The sequence below is a fragment of the Hemicordylus capensis genome, chromosome 7, assembly GCF_027244095.1.
Source record: "Hemicordylus capensis ecotype Gifberg chromosome 7, rHemCap1.1.pri, whole genome shotgun sequence".
Lineage (NCBI taxonomy): Eukaryota > Metazoa > Chordata > Lepidosauria > Squamata > Cordylidae > Hemicordylus > Hemicordylus capensis.
In genome coordinates this window covers 16,333,288-16,354,767 of record NC_069663.1, presented here as the reverse complement: position 1 = coordinate 16,354,767, position 21,480 = coordinate 16,333,288, and the positions used below count along the sequence as shown (strand labels likewise).

Below are 21,480 nucleotides of genomic sequence, written 5' to 3'. Positions count from 1 at the left end.
TAATGTGCTGAAAATGGACCTTGCCCCCCCCCCACACACACACTAAGTCATGGTTGATTGTGGCCCACTGGGGCACTCGAGTTGTGCACCCCTGGTCTACACAGACTGGCAGCAGCTTCTCCAAGGTTTCAGGCAGGAGTCTTTCCCAGCCCTACCGGGAGATGCTGCCAGGAAGTGAACCTGGGACCTTCTGCATCAAAGCAGATGCTCTTCCACTGGGCTATGGTTTCCCCCACATCCTTTCTGGGAATCGGCAGGACAGGGCTATTTGCCTACACGCGCGCACACACACACACACACACACACACACATACACACACACACACACACACACACACACACACGTACTCAAATGGCCACAAAATGCTAAAGCACTAGTTTAATGTCTATGTGTAATAGTTTAATAATCTGTGTCTAATAGTCTGTCTAAATCTAAATATATATAAGGTAAGCACTGTGACAATTCTCAACGGCTTCATTTGGTCATAGCAAAAAACCCAAAACAAAACACTCTTCCTTGCCTTGCTTAATTAGTTAATATTTAATTAATTTAATAAGTAATATTTAATACTTAATAATGAATAGGAATGCCTGTGTGTAATGTGGCAGGAAATCATTACCCAAACCCAAAGAAACAGAATCATAGGAACATAGGAAGCTGCTATATACTGAGTCCGACCCTTGGTCTATCTAGCTCAGTATTGTCTTCACAGACTAGCAGTGGCTTCTCCAAGGCTGCAGGCGGGAATCTCTCTCAGCCCTATCTTGGAGATGCTGCCAGGGAGGGAACTTGAAACCTTCTGCTCTTCCCAGAGCGGCTCCATCCCTTGAGGGGAATATCTTGCAGTGTTCACACATCAAGTCTCCCATTCATATGCAACCAGGGCAGACCCTGCTTAGATAAGGGGACAAGTCATGCTTGCTACCACAAGACCAGCTCTCCTCTCAAACCCTTTGGTTCTTTTGTATATTTATTTCTTCTTCTATTTTTTAAAATAGTAAATATATATATAGATATATATATAGAGAGAGAGAGAGAGCGCGCGCTATGTTTTGTTCTGTTTTAATGGTTTTTATTGAATGTTGTTGTTTCATCTTGTTGTTAACTGCCTTGGTGTCTTAGGACAAAGGGAGGTATATAAGTATAAATAAATAAATATACTACTACTACATTTGGTATTTTTCTTGATGTGTCTGCCCAAGGAGCTGCTTTGTTGGCAAAAGCTGCTGAAAAGCTGCTGGTTTTCAGATAGCCATGGTCTGCTGTCCACAGGAGAACCATCTGAATGGAGATCTGCCCATCTCAGACTAACCCTGCCTTGCTGTTCTCTTTTCCTCCAGGACCGAGACTTCATCATGACCTTTAATACATCACTGCATCGTTCATGGTGGATGGAAAATGGTCCTGGTTGCCTGGTGACCCCAGTGATGAACTCCAAACTGGCCCTCGAGGACCATCACGTCATCACAGTCACTGGGTGCTTGCTTGATTATCAGTATATTGAGGTGGTGAGCAGCGCAATGCAGATATTCCTTGCGGTAGGTGGTACCAGCATCCGTCTCCAGCTGCCTCCTCTTCCACATTGATCCTTAAAAAACAACTGAGACACCGAAGGTGATTCTGCCCACTCTTGTAACAAAATTCACACCCATGAGCACTAGACTTAGAAAAAGGATTTACTTCTGATACAGTCATGGGATTCAGAGAGGTCTGCTGGATACAGAGAGGGCATTCACACCATCAAAAACTGTGTCTGACCCGGGTTTGGAAGCTGTTTGTGCTCCCAATTTTCAGTTGTGTGGAAACAAGGTAGGAGGAAAAGCTACCCAGCTTCTCCTCCTCCCTTACTTCCACACAATCACTTCTACCCAGGTTCTCCTCCTACCTTGCTTCCACACAATCACTTCCCAAGTGTTCTTCCTACCTTGCTTCCACACATCCGAAAATTGGAAGCACACACAGCTCCCAAACCTGATTAGAACACAGTTTTTGATTGTGTGGATGACCTCAGAGAGTTTAAAGATGAACCTTTTGCATCCAGATGTCGCAATGCAGATGCCACACACAACCACGGTGAAATATTGATTCTGTGTTACACCCCTGAGCCTTGGGAGTGCTCACTTCTCCTTTGATGCTTTGCACATTCCTCTTAGGGAATGGGGCCATAGCTAAGTGGTAGAGCATCTGCTTTGCATGCAGGAGGTCCCAGGTTCAATCCCCAGCATCTCCAGGTAAGAGACTACTGCCTGAAACCTTGGGAAAGCCACTGCCAGTCAGTGTAGACAGTACTGAGCTAGATGGACCAATGGTCCAACTCCTGCGTTCCTCTCCCACATGATCCTCAAAGAAGTCTACTTCTGATTGAACTTAAAAACAAACCAAGATCAGGGGTGGTGTCTGAATGGACTCATCTTCATTTATTCTCAGAACTTCCTTGCACTAAATGAAGATCTGAAATTCACTTCAATCCCTGGGCTCAGGTCTAGATTTGTTTTAGGGAGGTTGGTTAGAATAAACCAAGTTCAGACATCATGACGGATCTTGGGTGGTTTTTGTTAATCTCCATTGAATGCAGAATTCTGCTGAGGCTCCTGCAGGCAAAGGAGAAGGGTGTTTGTGTGTGTGGGGCGGGGGGGGGGGACTCCCAAGGCTTGGGGACAATGTGCTAAACCTAGATTTAACCATGGTTCCACATGGCTTCTGGGCCAGCCAGGTAACTACATAAGGAACAAATTTCTATTTACAGTTCTCTCTCTGGCGCCTCAGGTTAGACCTCAGTGTGCTATTTGCAGTCAGTGTAATATGAGATATTTTACTAGTCTGTCGCTGGGAAGCAGGAGCGTAGCAAGGTTAAAGTGGGCCCTGGAACAAGAGGTGAAGATGGGCCCCTGCCTCAGCCTGCCCCTGCTGCCGTCTCCTCCTTATTAGGCTACGGGAAGGGCAGGCTGAACCGGAGCAATAGCCAGCCAGTCAGGAGGAGAGGAGGGAGGGAGGGAGGGGTGCTGCCGGATATGCCTCCCCTCTCCCCTGAAGCCAACGTGAATTGCCAGCAGCTTGCTGGGGAGGTGGGAGTTGTAGAGCAAAAGTGAGGTGTCACCCAGCCAGCGGACCCCCTCCTTCAGGGGTGCAGGGACATTTGTTCCCCCGGTTCAATTATAGTTGTGTTCTTACTGCTCGGAAGGTAAGTCTGGAGGCCTTAATAATATTGAGGGTTACTCAGATTGTTTATACTCAGCCCTAAAAAATAAGTAAGTTGCTAAGGAATACAGAATTGCCTGGGTAAATTACAAGTATTTGTACTAATACACACACACACACACACAGCCTATGGATGGGGCAGTATAAAAATGTAATAAATAAATGATACACAACAACAACTGCAGGTCCACGAATGGGTTCGGTCGAACTGACTGGCTCGAATCGATTTAGTGGTTCCAGGGGCTTTGTAAAGTGGGTTATAAGGGGAAATCTGGTTAGGAATCCACTCGAACTGGTTTGTGGCGGACTGGTTCGCTGAGGACTGTTCACTCATACCCCACCCTGAGTTTCAATAATTAGATATAAAATGTTCCATTTCAGCGTCTGTGTGTGTGTGTCCCCCCCCCCCCCTAAGAATTAGAAATCACGGCCAATTAGTTGCTGAGTAGCTTGGTAAATTCATTCGGCATATGAGTAAAAACCATAGTTCTGAAGCAAAAGATGTACTGTTGATGTGTGTATGTGCGCGCTGCAGCAGGCATCATCTTAGCAGCCTCTGCTATGTGAGTGAAAACAGGAACTCATCTCTTCAGATAACCCTTATTATAATCAGAATTTATAAGCACTGGTAGTGTGTGTGTGTGTGTGTGTGTGTGTGTGTGTGTGTGTGTGTGTGTGTGTTTTGCCCCCACCATCACTAGCAAAAGCAGAATAAATTATTCCAAACAAGCCAGGTTTGCTTGATTTGCATGATCTATATAATTATACTGGACATACCATTTTGGGTTGTTTTAAAACACACACAGATAGAGTAGATTTATTCACATGGCCATTAAGTGAGTAGGACAAGCATCTTACCCACCTTTGGAGACCGTGTGCACTCCTGATTTTTGGTCATGTGGGAATAAAAGGTAGGAGGCAGGGAGCATGATGGGGATATGCCTGGAGCACAGTTCCAACGTTTTGAGGGAAATTAACAACAACAAAAAAAAATATTTATATTCCACTTTTCAACAAAAGGTTCCAAAGCGGTTTACATAGAGAAATAATAAAAAAAAGATGAATCCCTGTCCTGAAAGGGCTCACAGTCTAAAAAGAAACATAAGATAGACACCAGCAACAGTCACTGGCGGTGCTGTGCTGGGGGTGGATAGACCTAGTTACTCTCCTCCTGCTAAATAAAGAGAATAGGGGTGTGCACAGAACCGTCTGGCCCAGTTCGGTTCGAGGCCGGATTGGCCTCGAACGGAACCGGGCCAGTTCGGTCCGGCCCCCCATCAACCCCCCCCCCCGGTCCTTTAAAAAATTTTTTTACGTTTTTATTTAAAACTTTAAACCTGTAGCCCCTCCGGGGGGCTTGCTGAGGCCATGGGAGCGGAGGTCCGCACCCTTCCTCATTGCCGCCGTGGCTGGGTAGGTAAAGTCTTTTCGGCCCTTTCAGGCCGCTGTAAGAGCGAACGGCTGCCATTTTGGCAGCCGCCGTGCATGCGCAAATGCCCTCTGTGAGGAACCGGGGGGCGGAGTTCAGTTCAACCACAAACCCCCGGACCGCCAGACCAAACCGCCAGACTGGTCCACACATCCCTAAAAGAGAATCACCATCTTAAAGAGGTGCCTCTTTGCCCAGTTAGCAATTAGAAAGGGGTCTTTAAGAAAACGGAAGGCAGGTGCTTACCTGCTTTACGCTGCCCCTTCCAGCTTCCTGCTGGGGCTGCGCATGTCACATGCATAGATGCCATGTGTGTGTTTACGGTGCGTGGGACTTTTGGGGACATGCACCATCCAGCAAGAAGCTGGAAAAGGTGGCTATCCATTTTCTTTACGTTCCCTTTCTAATTGCCCTCAGAGTACTTGAAACCACACTTCGAACCGTGGTCCGGGCACATCCCTAGAGCAGGGGTTCTGAACATTGGGTCTCCAGATGTTGTTGGACTTCAACTGCCACTGGGGCTGGGGATTACGGGAGTTGAAGTCCAAAAACATCTGGGGGCCCGACGTTGAGAATCCCTGCCCTAGAGCTAGGTCGTCTGCTAGGCCTCAGCTAGATAGGTCGGTTTTCCCTCCTACCTTATTCTAAAGCTGGGGATGGAATCTGGGTAGGGAGTGCTTGTCCTGTGCAGCTGGGGTTTGGCAGATGATCATGCACCCCACCAGGAGAGCTGGTCTAAGGGAGGAGAGCTGGTCTTGTGGTAGCAAGCATGAATTGTCCCCTTTGCTAAGCAGGGTCTGCCCTGGTTGCATTTGAATGGGAGACTACATGTGAGCACTGTAAGATATTTCCCTTAAAGGGATGGGGCCCCTCTGGGAAGAGCATCTGCATGCAGGTTCCAAGTTCCGTCCCTGGCATCTCCAAGAACGGGCTGAGAGAGGCTCCTGCTTGCAACTTTGAAAAGAGAATCTGCTGCCAGTCTGTGTAGACAATACTGAGCTGGATGGACCAATGGTCTGACTCGGTAGGAGGCAGCTTCCTATTTTCCACCTCCTAGCTTGATTTTCACTCACACACAACTGAAAATCGGAAGTGCACACAGTTCCCAAAGGCAGGTAGAACATTTGTCTTACCCACTTAACCGTCATTTGAACAAGCCTAGTATACTTAGGGCCTGGATGTAAGCGAATTCATCAGGACGAATTAATTAGAAACAGGAGGCAATCCCTTTATTAGGACCAATGATAAAATCACAAAAAAGCAAGCAAGCTTCTGAGTTCAAGTCTCTTCATCTGGATGGATGCTAAGCAAAAGAAAAGAACTGGAACTGGGGAGAGAGAAGAGTGGTGTTGAGCTAGATTTTGTCCACATCCCACCCTGCCCCCCCCCCCCCCCGCTTTTTTTGTAACCTCCAGCCTGATGAAGCATTTTGAAACTTGAAAGCTCGCTTGCTCCTTTGTAGTCCTAACGCATCCTGCTGTTTCTTTTGGACCTGCCCCAACGTACCGACGCAGCCATCTGTTATTTGTTTCTTTCACTGAAATAAGCTATTCAGCCTCATCAGAACTATTGTTTTATGCTTGCCAAGTTGCTGCTGTTTCCTTACATTCAAATAATTAGATTTCCTCTGTCTCTCTCTCTCTTTTTTTTTACATGCTGAAGCTCTTCGGATTTGTCTATGCCTGCTATGTCAGCAAAGTGTTCATGGAGGAAGAAGACAGCTGTAAGTACCTTGGCAATTAGCCACATTGAACAAGTGGCAGTCCTTCCAAATGAACAGGGTAATTGGCATGCATGGATGTGTACTGCTGCCATCACAGGTGACAATAGAAATCCTGGGGATAATGAGGGTGGAATACACTATAATGGGTCAATTTCAAGAATAATGGAATCCAGCACGTTACCATTTCCCCCCAATGACTGTAGCCATAAGCAAATTTTCAAGTTGATGTTTGTTTGTTTGTTTGTTTGATTGTTTGTTTGTTTAGCACATTTCTATACTGCCCTATGTAAATATCTCTGGGTGGTTTACAATTTAAAACACAACAACAATTATATAAACCTACTGGCAAGAGACTATAAATATCAATAGAATAACTATACACAAATAACTCCTATAAGGCTGTATTTTTACAAAACCCTTAAATAGTATAGATCAGGGATTCTCAATGTTGGGTCCCCAGATATGATTGGACTTCAGCTCCCATAATCCCCAGCCCCAGTGGCCTTTGGTTGGGAATTATGGGAGTTGAAGTCCAATAACATCTGGAGACCCAACGTTGAGAATCCCTGGTATAGATAGTGAGGCTATTCTCACGCTGGGAGAAAACCGGGCTAAAGGAGCCCAGTTTGGTTTTCTCCCATCATGAGAACCACCGGGCTCACGGGCATGCCCGTTGGTTCTCTGGCAGCTAGCCCACCAATGAAGCCAACCCCGTTTTCCTGATCATGAGTTGCCACGGTGCGACTCTGTGCCATGGCGACTCACGAGGAGACCCCTGCTGGGCGGCTAAAGGGTCTCCCTAGGATGCCCCGTGCCAAGCAGCCCCCGATCCCTTCAGCCCCTACCAGCTCCATGATGGAGCCAGTAGTTTTGTGAGCGGCCGATACAGCCGCCCAGCAACAAGCGCCCACAGAACCCTCCTAGGCTCTACACACAGATCGTGTGCAGAGCCTCAGAGTCTGAAACGTACAAACTACATCAGTAATAGAATCAGAAACAATATCCAAAAATTCTGATCTTCACTGCATCTTCACTGTGTTCCTATGACGGCCATGGATGAATATGCATTGATGTAGAGAGAAAGCTCAATCTTCTGGACTAACTGTGAGGGAAGATCAGTCCGGATTAGGTGATTAAAACTGAGGCAAAAAGCACATGGTCACAAAAGTTTCTAAATTACGTTTTCACAAAACAAAACACACAGGTTTTGGGTTACAGAAGGTGATGGGCAACCAAAAAGTGTGTACACTACCACAAAAAACCCAACAACACTCTTTAGGACACAGAAAGTGAATGAATAAATAACTTTATTATTATAGATCAGATAGAGACAACCAATTATACAGCATTCAGATAAGAGATCTATAATACAGTACACTAACAGAATAAACGTTTTATGGCAGAATCTAGGAAATAGAAATTGATTGCTGGCAGAAAATTTAGCAACCTTGTGAGCGATAGAAGATTTCTTATCTACAAGAAGTGACATTCTTTCTTCTTCTTTTTTAATGCCTGGGACAGCAGTCGAGAGCAGAATAAGGAAGCCAAATGGCCATGTGTCTGGCTCCGGAAATGCTGTATGGAAAATCCAAAATCTGGAATATCGGGTTCTATAAAATCTGGAATATCGGGATCTGTAGGGGCTGGTACAGGCCTTTCTAATCTCCCAAATGATAGTCTCAGAGGTCCATTATTCAGGCAGAATAATGAGGCTAAACTGGGAGAGCCAGTGTGGTGTAGTGGTTAGAGTATTGGACTAGCACCGGGGAGGACCTGAGTTCGAATCCCCATTCGGCTATGAAACTCACTGGGTAACTTTGGGCTAGTCACTTCTCTCTCAGCCCAACCTACACAGGGTTGTTGTGAGGAGAAACATGATAATCTTAAAAGGCAGTGAGGTTCATGAAGAAGAAGGTGGTGTTCTCTTATATACCTTGTTGGACTTGGACTGGGGATACCAGGATTCAAATCCCCACTCAGCCACTCTAGGTGGTGTTCAGAATTAAAACACAATATAAAACATTTAAAATTCATAAAAGATAAAAATCATAATAGATAAAAACACATTAAAATTTTTAATTTTTAATCTAGCCTAATTTCCTGGGTGACTCTAGGCCAGTCACTTCTCACTCAGCCTCACAGGGTTGTTGCGAGGGTAAATATAACCATGCACACTGCTCTAGGCATCTCGGAGGAAGAGCAGACTCTATCTACAGTATTAGATAGATAGATAGATAGATAGATAGATAGATAGATAGATAGATAGATAGATAGATTCTCTTAGGCATACCCATCACTAATCCCATGCGTGGCAGCTCTTGCGAGAGTTTGTGAGCAAATTACCGGCAAGGGAGGAGGAAACTGGTGGTGCCAGAGGCGAGGTGGGAAACAAAACAGCGGCCAGGGATGGGGGGCAGGGAGCCGGGAGAAAACGGCAGTGATGGGCAGGGGTAGAAAACGGCAGCAGCCGGCAGGGCAAGAAAGTGTGCGGAGCAAGAAAACGGCAGGAGGGCAGGTGGGGGAAGAAAGTGGCGGCGGTGGGCGGGCTGGGAAAGAAATCGTCAGCGGCGGTAGGCAGGCAGGGAAAACTAAAGGCGCAGCTAGTATAAGTAAAAATTGTGCCCTGCCGTCGGCTCTTTGGAGGGAGGGTAGGGCACCTACGTTATCAAGAAATTTAGTAAGTCTCTCTGGCAGCATAGTGAACCATCTGCCTGAAAGGCTTCTCCGAACAAATCAGCCTGCCAGTCCAGGACTCACTTTTTTTTGGTAACGGATCCAAATGGATGTCGTGCAAAATTAAAACCCTTTGTGTGTGAAATTTGACTCTGCTGCTTGTAATAAGTTGCTTGGTGTCTTGGGAGCTGGCAGGGATTTATTTGCTTCCGATGGCTTTCAAGCAGGTATTGTTTGACACAGAATATATATATTAATAAGCTTTACACATGAAAAAAAACTCATTAAGGGAGCAGCAAATTATATGCATTATCGGATCCGGTGTCCTAGAGCTTGGAAGACAAGCACAAGCCCAAAGTCTGTTTGTCTTGCAAAAAATCAGGGTGCACTCTTTTTTTTTTTTTTTTAACATTCATTCATTTCCAAATCTAATAAGAGACTCCATTAAAAAGATGAGATTGAACCACTGCTCGCCACAAAATTAATATGAAAACCTGGTATTAAAAGCATCTTTGAAGGCCTCGCACAATATGGAATGGAAAAGCATACCAATAAGCTAGGCATATGAGTGCCGGGATATCAGAGTGGCTGTACATTTTGTTGGGCATTCATAAATACCGCAGGCCAGAATTCTGCCCATTGTTATTGATAAAGAGGCTGTTGAATGCCTTCCTTGCATTTAATTTCAAAAAGTGAAGAATCCACTTGCGAGAAATGTGCTTGCTTTCTCACTCCACAACCCACCCACCCCTACCGTTGCTCCTCTGTCTTGGTGCTACATCTTCATGATGGAGAAGGTTCACCTGCTGGGTTTCTGCTTCTCCGGCAGCTCTGAAAGGTACAGGAGCACTGGAAGAAAAATGTTGGCAGCACAGTCTATCCCAGAGCAATTATACAATCCACACGTTGCAGCACCTATTATGTAGAACAGGGCATCCCAACCTGTGGTACTCCAGATGTTGCTGAACTACAACTTCCATCATTCCCAGCTATAGTTTACTGTGGCTGGGGCGCTTCAGTTTCAGTGTATGTCCTATTTGAACCTTCTGATGTCTTGTTTCTCACTGGGTCCTGTAGGAGTGTACTTGGCAGGAGTCCAGGCTAGGTTGCTGGAGATCAGGACCATGGTCAGCTCACTGCATGGTGGGCTATAAGTTCAGGCTGGATACAGGGCAAACTCAGAAGCAGAAAGCTTGGGATGTTGCTCCAGCAATAGTCTGGTGCCAGCTGTGAGTTCATATGCAGCCATGTTTAGAACCTCTGTTTTAGAATTTTGCAGATTCTCAAAGTATGCTGCACACACAGGCAGCTGTCGGTGAGAGAGAAAGTTTGTCAACAGAGATTTAAGCACACGTGAAATGTTTTCTTGTAGGCAGTGTATAATGTGTGAAGTGGCTCTCACAAGTGCTTGAAATCTGGTGCTTGAAAATTGATCTGGGACTTGAAAATTGTCTGTCAGGGCCCAGTGGGTTCAGACTCCCACATGTTTAGGAATACTGGTTGTAGGTCCGAGCGGGCCAAAGGCAAGTCACACAGTTCAGGGCAGGCACAGGACAGTTCATGGAGGGCCCAATGATAAATTAATCCAAGGCCAGTGTTCAGAGGAAGCAATACAGGAGAAAGGAGTGAAGATATGGGCAAGACTGAGACTATGGGAATCTGTGGCTTAACTTTTCTGGTTGACAATCTGCTCAGAGCAGGGAGCTCAGCTTGATGCAGCAGTTATATAAGGCCTGCAAGACTGCTATCGACTCCCCAAATGACCTGATTCGGCTGAGATGACAAAATGCAATACCAGCCATAGGAACATAGGAAGCTGCTATATACCGAGTCAGACCCTTGGCCTTTCTAGCCCAGTATTGTCTTCACAGACTGTCAGCGGCTTCTCCAAGGTTGCAGGCAGGAATCTCGCTCAGCCCTATCTTGGAGAAGCCAGGGAGGGAACTTGAAACCTAGATGCTCTTCCCAGAGCGGTGGTTCCATCCCTTAGGGGAATCTCTTCTAGTGCCCACACTTCTAGTCTCCCATTCATATGCAACCAGGGCAGACCCTGCTTAGCTTAGGGGACAAGTCATGCTTGCTACCATAAGACTAGTTCTCCATCATGAGGCTGGTGCTGTAGAGCAGCAAGGGTCGGGCCAGCAGTTTCCAGAACTTGTGAGTAGGGATGTGCATGGAACTGGCAGGGAACGGCTCCAAGGTGGGGGGGATACCTTTAAGGGTGGGGAAGGGTGCTCTTACCCCTCCTGCCGTGTTTCCCCCCACCGTCGCTGCAATTTAAAAGGGTCTGGTGGAATGGCAGTGTAACTCCCTGCCGCCCCGTTGCCTCGTTGGATGGAAGTGACTAGAAATACCTGGCGCGCATGCACACAGTGGGTGTGTGCATGCGGGCAAGCGCAATGTGCGCACGTGCACCAGGTATTTCTGGTCACTTCCAGTCTGACGAGGCAATGGGGCGGCAGGGAGGTATGCTTCTGCCTTGCCAGACCCTTTTAAAATGCAGCACCAGCAGGGGAAACACAGCAGGAAGGGTAAGAGCACCCTCCCCTGCATTTAAAGGTATCCCCCAGCCTTCGAACCGGCCAAACCGCTGGTCTTCCGGACCTGTTCGGGGGCCTGTAAACGGGCCTCCGAACAGGTTTGTGCACATCCCTACCTGTGAGCTGCCCTGAACCTGTGAACTGTGGCGGAAAGAGTAAGGTTGAAATGGAGTGATACCTTACACTGTCAAAGGGACCCCAGGGTATTGGACTGGGGAGGAACAGTCTCAAAGTTACTAAGACCTCCTGCAGCAGGCATGCAACTTCTTTGTCTGTGGAACCTAGGCTGTTTGGGGTTTTTTTAACACTCACCTTTCTTCTTTCCACTCAACAGTTGATTTCATTGGAGGATTTGATTCATATGGTTACCAGGCACCACAGAAGATGTCACATTTGCAGCTACAGCCTTTGTATACGTGAGTATCTTCCACTCATGGAAATCACCTTAACCCAGATTCTCTCTTCCCCTGTTAATGGTGGGTAACAAGGCCATATTTTCATTCCTCACCAACCCTGCACATTTGTCCCTTTTCTGATGCCATTGGATATCTGTCTGTGGGCAGAATGTTTGAATAGGCCATACGCATGTAAATTCCGATGGGTATCAGTGAAGATTGCACTTCAGTTCCCATGTATGTCTTATTTGAACCTTCTAATATCTTATTCCCGGCTGAGTCCTGTAGGAGTGTACTTGGCGGGAGTCCAGGCTAGGTTGCTGGAGGTCAGGACCATGGCCAGCTCACTGCAGGACAGGCTATAAGTTCAGGCTGGATACAAGGCAAACCAAGAAGCAGAAAGCTTGGGATGTTGCTCCAGCAATAGTCTGGCGCCAGCTGTGAGTTCATATACAGCCAGATGAGTGTCTCAAGCTCAGCCAGCCAATCTCGTGTAGCGATTATGAATTATCTCGTTAAGCGGGGTCTGTCCTAGTTTGTATTTGGATGGGTGACTATATGTGAGCACTTTCTGCTGTAATTTATTCCCCATCACATGTCAGCTAGGAGGGCCGTGGCAAGCCCAGAATTTGCACCCAGCTCCAAAGTGAGGGTGGAGGGAAAGCACTCCCTGTGCCTCCCACCTTTGTGCTAAGGATGTACACGAGCCGATGTTTGAGCACAGATTCGGTGCCGAACCGGTTCAGACGAGGTCCGGACTGTTTCGGTGCCACTGGGAGAGGAGTGGCGAGCAGGAGCTTTAAGAAAGAAGAGAGCATGCCCTCTCTTGCTCTCCACTGCCACATGCAGCTTCCTGTGCATGGCGCGCACATGCACATGGCGTCCGTGCATGCACGGGCGCCATTTGCAGGGTCAGCAACACCATGCTGACCATACAAATGGCGCCAGCACATGAGCTAGGCTGGGGGGAAGGCAAGATCCTACTTGCCTTCCCCCAGGTGATTGGGGCCTCCTCTGGGCTCTGCTGTTTGCATGCCCACACTATCGGCGTAGCAGCAGGCTCCCCGAGTGGGATCAGGAGGAGGAAGTCCTCCCATAACCCACAATGGACTGCACTGGCAGCGGAGAGGCAGGCCTCAGCAAAGCAGCAGCATGCCTCTTCCTGGCCCCGTTTTCATCTGGACTCTCTTGTAAACATGGCAGGGAGTCTCAGGGCAGCAACAGAGAAGGCCCGTCCCTGCGTAGCCACCTGATGGACAAACCTCTCTGGATGATCTCAGTGGGCAATGGGGCTCATAGTGAAGAAGATGTTCTGTTCAACTTAGGCAGGGGCTGGGTTGGAGTGGTTCCCGTGGCTCCAGACAAGCCTCTGTACCAGGCTTAACCCTCCCTTTCCACAAAAGGCTGGTTGTAAGAATGACGACTACTACTAATACAAATATTTATGCACCGCTTTTCAACAAAAGTTCCCAAAGGGGTTTACATAGATAGATTTAAATACAAGTTGTTCTAGTAAGAACTAGTAAGTTCTAGTAAGAACTAATCTGCCTGCTTTCCTTTCACTATCTCTACAAGAGGACTAAATTTGGTCCACAAATTACATCTCGTGCGCCTCAAATGTTCATGGGTCCGCCATCTTGGATTGGGGTGGACAACATCATTACAAACTGCACCAGTCAATCAATCAATCATCTTTATTACCGTCCAAGATCAGCATAAGAAAGTGTGAGGCAGTAATTATGAGGAGTACAAATTACACCATTGAGGTGTCCCTGTGTGTCACTCACTACAACTGTACCAAATTTGGTTCAGATTGGTTAGATAGTCCTCAGGTTAGTGCACTTGCTCCTCAAACATTCACACATCCACGATCTTGGATTGGGGTGGATGACATCATCACAAACTATGCCATTGAGGTTTGCCCTTGTGCCCCTACTGTAGCCTCATGTGGCCATGGCTGTAGCAAATTTGGTTCAGATTGGTTAGGCGGTTCACAAGTTAGTACACTTGCACCTCAAATGTTCATTTGTCTGCCATCTTGAATTGGGGCGGATGACATCATCACCAACCACACCACTGAGGTGTTCCTGTGTGTCACTCACTACAACTGTACCTTATTTTGTTCAGATTGGTTAGACAGTGCACAAGTTAGCTCATTTGCGCCTTAAACATTCACGCGTCCACCATATCGAATTGGGTTGGATGACATCATCACAAACTACGCCATTGGGGTGCCCCTAAACTCTACCCGATTTGGTTCATATTGGTCCAGGCGTTGTGAAGTTGATGTGGGAGTGGACACACACACACACACACACACACACACACACGGACACGGACACGGACACGGACACACAGAATGCCGTGTGATCTTTCCAGTAGGCTAAAAATTGCTCCCTGTCCCCAAGAGGCTCACAATCTAAAAAATAAACATAAGACAGACACCATCAACATCCACTGGAGGGATGTTGTGTTGGGGATGGATAGGGCCAGTTGCTCTCTCCCTGCGCAATAAAGAGAATCACCACTTTAAAAGGTGCCTCTTTGCTCAGTTAGCAACGACCACAGTGTGTGACTGTTTTTTAAAGAAATTGTGCTTTGGGCACAGTTTAAATAAGGGATATTTTTGAAATCTGTTGTGCTCTACTCCCAGACCTGGACGATCTCTAAATCTTACCCCTCTACTCCCTTTTATTCTTTTAGCTCTGGATAACAGTTGCATCACCTGCAATGAACTGGCCTTTGGGACCTGTGCAAAAATGCAAGGAAGCAGGGATGCTGGATACAACGGACTGTTCCAAAGGCGAATGGCAGACATCACTGCTGGAGATTTTGCGTGGCTCAAGCACTTCCCAGAGACCACACATCTCTTTTCATTTCTTTTCTTCGCACACCTGGGTAGCCACAAGAGGGCCACGCGCATTCTCTGAAACACCCGCCAAAGGTGTTTCTCCTATAGGCGCGCTCACAGCCCAAACGGTTCTGCTGGGACTGAGGAATGGAAAAGAAGCTCAGCGCTCCCCCTGCTGGCCAGCGTTTGTTTGTGCTGCTGGTAACTCCAGCGCGAATGAAGAACCTCAAGCTTAGGGCAATATGATTTTCAGAGAGGGTAAGGAAAAGCCCTTTCTAAAGAAGATCTCTCTTTTTTTGGTGGGGGTGGGGGTGGTTGTTTTTTTAAAAGACTTATTCTCGATCCATTCCTATGGTCTCATTTGCTTCTGAGCAAATGGCTTGGTGGTGTGGTGCAGCTGCAAGATAATCCGTCCATCGCAATAAAGTGGGAAGCGTGGGGAATCTCCAATGGGAGCGTTCACCAGAGTCTGAAATCTGTCATCCCCCCTCTTCAGTCAGTTTCACACACACCCCCAACCAGTTCGACAATTTAAGTGAGCGTCAATTTAACATGCACATGATTCTGGCAAGCACATAGGTTTCTTTTCGTACCGGGCATGGTGTCTTTTCTTCTCCAACCAGCCTCGAGGCAAGATCTTATGGGTCTTGATGCTTCCTATAGGATGTTGAGAGCAGTTTTGAATCTCTTCAAGGGACCATTGAAGGCATTCCCATACTTCTCTTAACCATGGATGCCTCCTGTGTTGCCTCTATTTCTCTGGCTAAGGAAATAAAATACAGCAAGGGTGTTACCTGACCGGCAGGAACTCCTGATATAGCTTTTTTTATTTCCCCCAAAAAAGCAATCACAGGGGGATTCAATTTGCCTCAAGGCAGGGGTTCTCATTTGTGGGTCCCTAGCAGTGTTCCCTGTGAGAGGGATTCCCAGATATTGTTGACTGCAACTTCCATTATCCCCAGCTAAAGGCCAATGCAGCTGGGGATCATGGGAGCTGTAGTCAACAATATGATCTGATCATCAATAATCCACCATATCTGGGAATCCCTCGTACAGGGAACACTGGTCCCTCTTGTGTTCCCTGTAAGAGGGATTCCCAGATGTTGCTGATTACAACTCCCATCCTACCCAGCTGCAGTGGCCTTTGGCTGTGGATTATGGGAGTTGTAGTCAACAATATCTGAGAATCCCTCTTACAGGGAATCCCTCTTACAGAGAATCTCTCTTACTGGTCCCTAGATGTCGTTGGACAGCTTCCACCATCCCCAGCCACAATGGTCTTTGGTCACGCTGGCTGAGGCGGTGATGGGAATCAAAGTTGTGCAGCCCTCCCATAGAGAGAGAGAGAGACACATACACCCCGGCTTCTGCCGATATCCTTTGAAGAGTTCCGTAGACCGTCCGGAAGAAGAGTGCATGTTTCTGGTTGGGCTGTGATCTGGCTCTATGCAGTGCAACAAAGCTGCAAAAGCCCTGTACGGAACGCTGCAGACTTTGGTCTCTGGTCATTGTGGCTGGGGACACAAATAGGACGGATATTTATATACTGCTTCTCAAAAGCAGTCTATACTGAAATAAAAATGGCTCCTTATCCCCAAAGGGCTCACAATCTAAAAAAGGAAACATAAGAAAGACACCCGCAACAGCCACTGGAGGGATGTTGTGCTGGGGATGGATAGGGTCGGTTCCTCTCCCCCTGCTCAATAAAGAGAATCGCCACTTTTAAAAGGTGCCTCTTTGCTCGGTTGGCAGGGGATGATGGGAGTTGTAGTCCAACATCTAGGGACCCAAGTTTGAGAACCCCCGCATCAAGCATACATTTACAGTTGCATGTCCATATTTACAGAAACTTTCTCACCATGAGGCCTCCGTAATTCTTCTGTATTCACTCGTTCTTATAAGGCTGTGTACAAATATCACGTTGTAAGAGCAATCACTGTGCTTTTTTTAACCCTTTGGGGTGAACCCAGCCTCCTCCTATATGCAAAGGTGGAGAGATATGTCCCAGCAATTCCACCATGGATTGAGTCATAATTTACCCCTCCTTCCATACTTCAAATAGGCTGCCTTTCTTTTTATGTTTTAAAGTGCCCTGTGTACATTTATTCAATTAAATGTCCACTCATTGCCTTTAACACACACACACACACAATTTTTTTAAAGTTGTGTAACTTCGAGGATGAAGTGGGTGGGTCATGATGTCCCAGGGTGCAGCCAATCAGTGCTGTGCTTTGCTGGGATCTGCAAACAGGCAGAACTGGCTTTTCCTGAGCTCAGCCCTGAAGAGGAAAGCGTCCACTAGACCAGAGTACAGTGAGTGCGCTTGCAGCTGCAAAGAACAGCTTCACTGCTCAAATAATGGGTCATCTGATTATAGCCGACATCGGTGCTCCTGTGGCTAAAGGAAGGTACAGCCTGTGAACTTCCATCACTGAAATGTTTCAGTGAGCGAACAATCTGTGAAGTCATTGATCAGACACTGTGAACAGTCTGCCTTTTGGTTAGAACCTAAAACGAAAGGTCCCGGAGCATGGGAGTCAGTAGCCGCTCAAGCTCCTGGGGCACTTGAGCTGGGGGACCCAGATGCCACCTCCTCCCATGGAACAAAGAGCACTGACCAAGGTTTTCTCCACCCCGCCAGTTTTCCCCCCATGCACAGTTCCCCCCTCCCACTCCAACGGTGCTCTTCTCTCTCCGTCCACCCCACTGTCAAAGCAGTTTACATTGAAAAATAAATAATGCATAAATAAGATGGCTCCCCTGTCCCCAAAGGGCTCGCAATCTACAAAGAAACCTAAATTCGACACCAGCAACAGCCACTGGAGGGATGCTGTGCTGGGGACGGATAGGGCCAGTTGCTCTCCCCCTGCTAAATATAAGAGGATCGCCACTTTAAAAAGGGGTCTCTTTGCACAGTTTGGCTCACCTTTAAAAGGTGTCTCTTTCCTCAGCTGGAGGTGACAGGTGCTGGATTTCTTTCCCCCTGCAGCCATAGAGCAGGGCTGCACAACTTCAGCCCTCCTGCAGACATTGGACCACAACCCCCATCATCCCCGACTACTGGCCTTGTGGCTGGGGATGATGGGAGTTGTAGTCTAAAACCAGCTGGATGGCTGGATTTGTATAGCCATGCCACCGAGAAAGTAACATCATACAGTTGCTGGGCAGTGTTCCCTGTAAGAGGGATTCCCAGATGTTGACTACAATTTCCATCATTCCCAGCTGCAGTGGCCTTTGCCTATGGATTATGGGAGTTGTAGTCCACAATTTCTGGGAATCCCTGTTACAGGGGACACTGTAGCTGAGTCTCCTGTATCCTTTGGCGCTCTGTGGCCTGTCTGGAAGAAGAGTGCTTGTTTCGGGTTGGGTTGTGATTTGGCATGACAAAGCTGCATGGAATGACCTATACTGAGCTCTGCTAATCGACAGGCTTGCAGAAACTGTATTGGTGGTGGTACAGTCTGAAAGCCTGATTGTCACACTGCCCCATCCTACCCATGCTGGGTGGCACGTTCTTGGACTTTGTGATACCTTCTCCCTCCAACTGAGTACTTTAGTTCGAAAGGCGTGCTAAATTTAATGCTCAACGTGCTGTGAGGAAAACAGCGATTGCAGAAAAGCCCTGCCTTATTCACAGGCTGAAACGAATACCCACATCCTTCTGAGGGATGTGGTTAATTCATACGCAGGAGATCCTCAGACCTACAACACACCTGGTTCCTGAGAACTATGTCTTAAGTCAAAGAACGTTAATGCGGGACCTATAGCAGGGGGTCCCCAAGCTATGGCACTGCAAGTGTTGCTGAACTACACATCCCATCGCCCCAGCGATGTACTGTGGCTAGGGATGATGGGTGTTGTAGGTCATCAACATCTGCAGTACCAAAGGTTGGGGACCCCTGACCTATAGGAAACAATGCTACAAATGGGTGTTTGGTTCCTGAACCATGGCTGGATAACCGATTCCCCCCGCCACACACACACACTGCTACTGTGAAAGCTGTTGGTGCCTCAGTCACATATGTGCAGACTTGCAGCAAAGAAGTTGATGGTGGAGAATCAGAAGTTGCTCACCCCTGCCATCCACTCCCATTCCAATCCCTTCCTGGCTCATTCTCTTTCCCATGGAAGGGAGACCACTGGGTAGTTGTACTCCCCCTCCTCCTCAGCACTGTTCCCTCTAACAGGGATTCCCAGATGTTGTTGACTACAACTCCCATAATCCCCAAGCAAAAGCCACTGCAGCTAGGGATTCTGGGAGTTGTAGTCAACCACATCTGGGAATCCCTCTTAGAGGGAACAGTGTTCCTCAGCAATAATTAGGGAAGGAAGGAGGGTAGTCAGGAAGTGGTATGTGGGCTGTGAATGGAACAGCTGATCTCCTCTTCACCATCACAGCACAGCAGTTGAACCTGGAAGAGGAGGAAAAGCAGAAGCAGCAGTGGGGAGGATCATCTTGGTTGGACCAGTCTGCCAGTCCCTCCACAGGAAGCTGCAGAGTCAGACCATTGCTCCATCTCGCTCAGTATTAGCTACACAGACTGGCAGCGGCTTCTCCAAGGTTACAGGCAGGGGTCTCAGGCCAATCTGGAGAAGCTAGGGAGGGAACTCGGAACCTTCTGCATGGAAGCAGGCAGATGCTCTTCCCAGAGCGGCCCCATCCCTTCTCTTAACAGGGCTCACACATGTACAGGGATCTCCCATTCAAATGCAAACCATTGTGGACTCTGCTTAGCAAAGGGGGCAATTCATGCTTGCTGCCCCAAGACCAGCTCTCCTCCCATTCATCCACCCCCTTTAGTCCACACACCTGCAGCCATCTAGCACAGCTTCCCTCTCATGGCAAGTGTCGTAAAATGAAACACAGTTGTAAAGTTGAAACAAGGTGGCAGTTTGCAAACACGTTAAGTGCTGTTTGTCGTAACCTGGACTGTCTTTAAGTGGAGGACTTCCTGTATGGACATCAGATAGGATTCTAATGATCTTGTTCATGTGGTCCTTATTTTGTTTAAGCATATGCTTCCAGTCCTTAACTTGATAACTGCCTAGAATAGGGCTATTTGCTCCTTGGTCCACACTAGCAAAAATCATGAACGCTACTCCCCACTGGCCCCATGAGGAGAACACGTGTAAACAGAGGCTGCAGTCCTCTGCACAAATACAGATGTGAATCAGTTGGCAGAGGCTAAGAAACAGGCGTTTAGAAGTGTATCATAACTCTCATAGATGTGCAACCCACTCCTACGATGCACGTTTTCTCTGCAGTGAGTCCCGTTGATTCCAACGGAACTTACTCCAGGTTAGTGGGCCTAAGGTTGCAGCCCTAGTGATTTATATGGAAGTTTGGTTTTAGTCCCAGTTTGAAAACAAATTAAAGCATGAGTGAAAAAAAATCAAAATCCAGTGTTAACGATATTTTTTTAACAAATAAGAAGAATGCGTTCCATCCTCTGTGGTGAAAAAGTGTGTACGTGCATGTGTATTTATTGAAGGATTGTTTCCGAATTGTCATCATTCATGATTTGGCAGAAAGTAAATCCATTATTCCCTTGCACACAGACCACCTTTCCTTTATTAATTATTAATTATTATTATTATTACTATTATTCACAGATTTAGGCACTGGTGCTTGGAAATCTTTTTTCGCTCGGTTTGGGTTTTTTAAATATACAATCATATTTGTAATGTCAAGATCCTCCCCCCCTGCCCCACCCCCCGTTCTGATTGTAACTCTGAAAGTCAAATATGTTGAATCTAATAATGGCTGTTTGGATTTTTGTGTACTTTCTGATTTTGTGCAGTTCAGCTGATTAAAATGGGTGGTGTTTTTGCAATTCTTTTTCTCAAGACAGTTTTCTCTGTTTCCACAAAGGTAGCTGTTTAGACCTGCTCATGGCTTGCTTTATTTAAAATTGTATTATTCTGCCTTTCTGCTAAAACATTTAAAGTGGTGAACACTATCAGATCATAATAAAAAGCAATATCAGTTACAAATCCAATAAGGACACAGACATACATACAGTACAGTACATACATATATACATACCTGTACATACAGGGCTGCAGAAATCCACTAGCCTACTAGTCTGTGACGAGTGAAAAATGATGCCTGCCAAGTGACAGAAGTCGTGATGAGCAATGTACCAACATAGCTTGATGAGTAAAATATTTTCTCTGGCTGATAAACTGAGCCAACATTTCTTCACTTTTTCATTTAGTTTTTCTAAAGAGACCACAATATCACTTCTTATACATCCAAGGAAATATGTGCCTGGGTCCAGTTGTGGAGATCTGCACTTGTAAAACAGGCTTCAACCCACATATCACATGCTGAATCAGGAACCATAAGGCAAAGTGTGTGGGCAAGTCGATATCGACTCCTGGCGCCCACAGAGCCCTGTGTTTGTTTGTTTTTGGTAGAATACAGGAAGGGTTTACCATTGCCTCCTCCTGCACAGTATGAGATGATGCCTTTCAGCATCTTCCTATAAGAACATAAGACCAGCCCTGTTGGGTCAGGCCCAAAGCCCATCTAGTCCAGCATCCTGCTTCCCACAATGGCCCTCCAGATGCCTCTGGGATGCCCACAGGCAGGAGTTGAGAGTATGCCCTCTCTCCTGCTGTTACTCCCCTGCAACTGGTATTCAGAGGCATCCTGCCTTGGAGGCTG

At 47.0% G+C, this 21,480-nt stretch overlaps 1 protein-coding gene across 4 annotated transcripts in view; it reads left to right on the top strand.

Moving 5' to 3' along the window:
- The window catches only part of NKAIN1 (sodium/potassium transporting ATPase interacting 1), a 59,849-nt gene extending 39,205 nt beyond the window's left edge, over positions 1–20,644 (top strand). For 3 of the 4 annotated variants that reach the window (XM_053267540.1, XM_053267539.1, XM_053267537.1), the window contains 4 exons: positions 1,342–1,539; positions 6,291–6,351; positions 11,899–11,980; positions 14,663–20,644. In XM_053267540.1, the coding sequence (XP_053123515.1) occupies positions 1,342–1,539; positions 6,291–6,351; positions 11,899–11,980; positions 14,663–14,672 (351 nt within the window). In that variant the 3' untranslated portion in view covers positions 14,673–20,644. Of the gene's footprint in view, positions 1–1,341; positions 1,616–6,290; positions 6,352–11,898; positions 11,981–14,662 lie in introns of those variants that run through there. The other variant, XM_053267538.1, reaches the window with a different exon arrangement.
- The last annotated feature ends 836 nt before the right edge of the window (positions 20,645–21,480 follow it).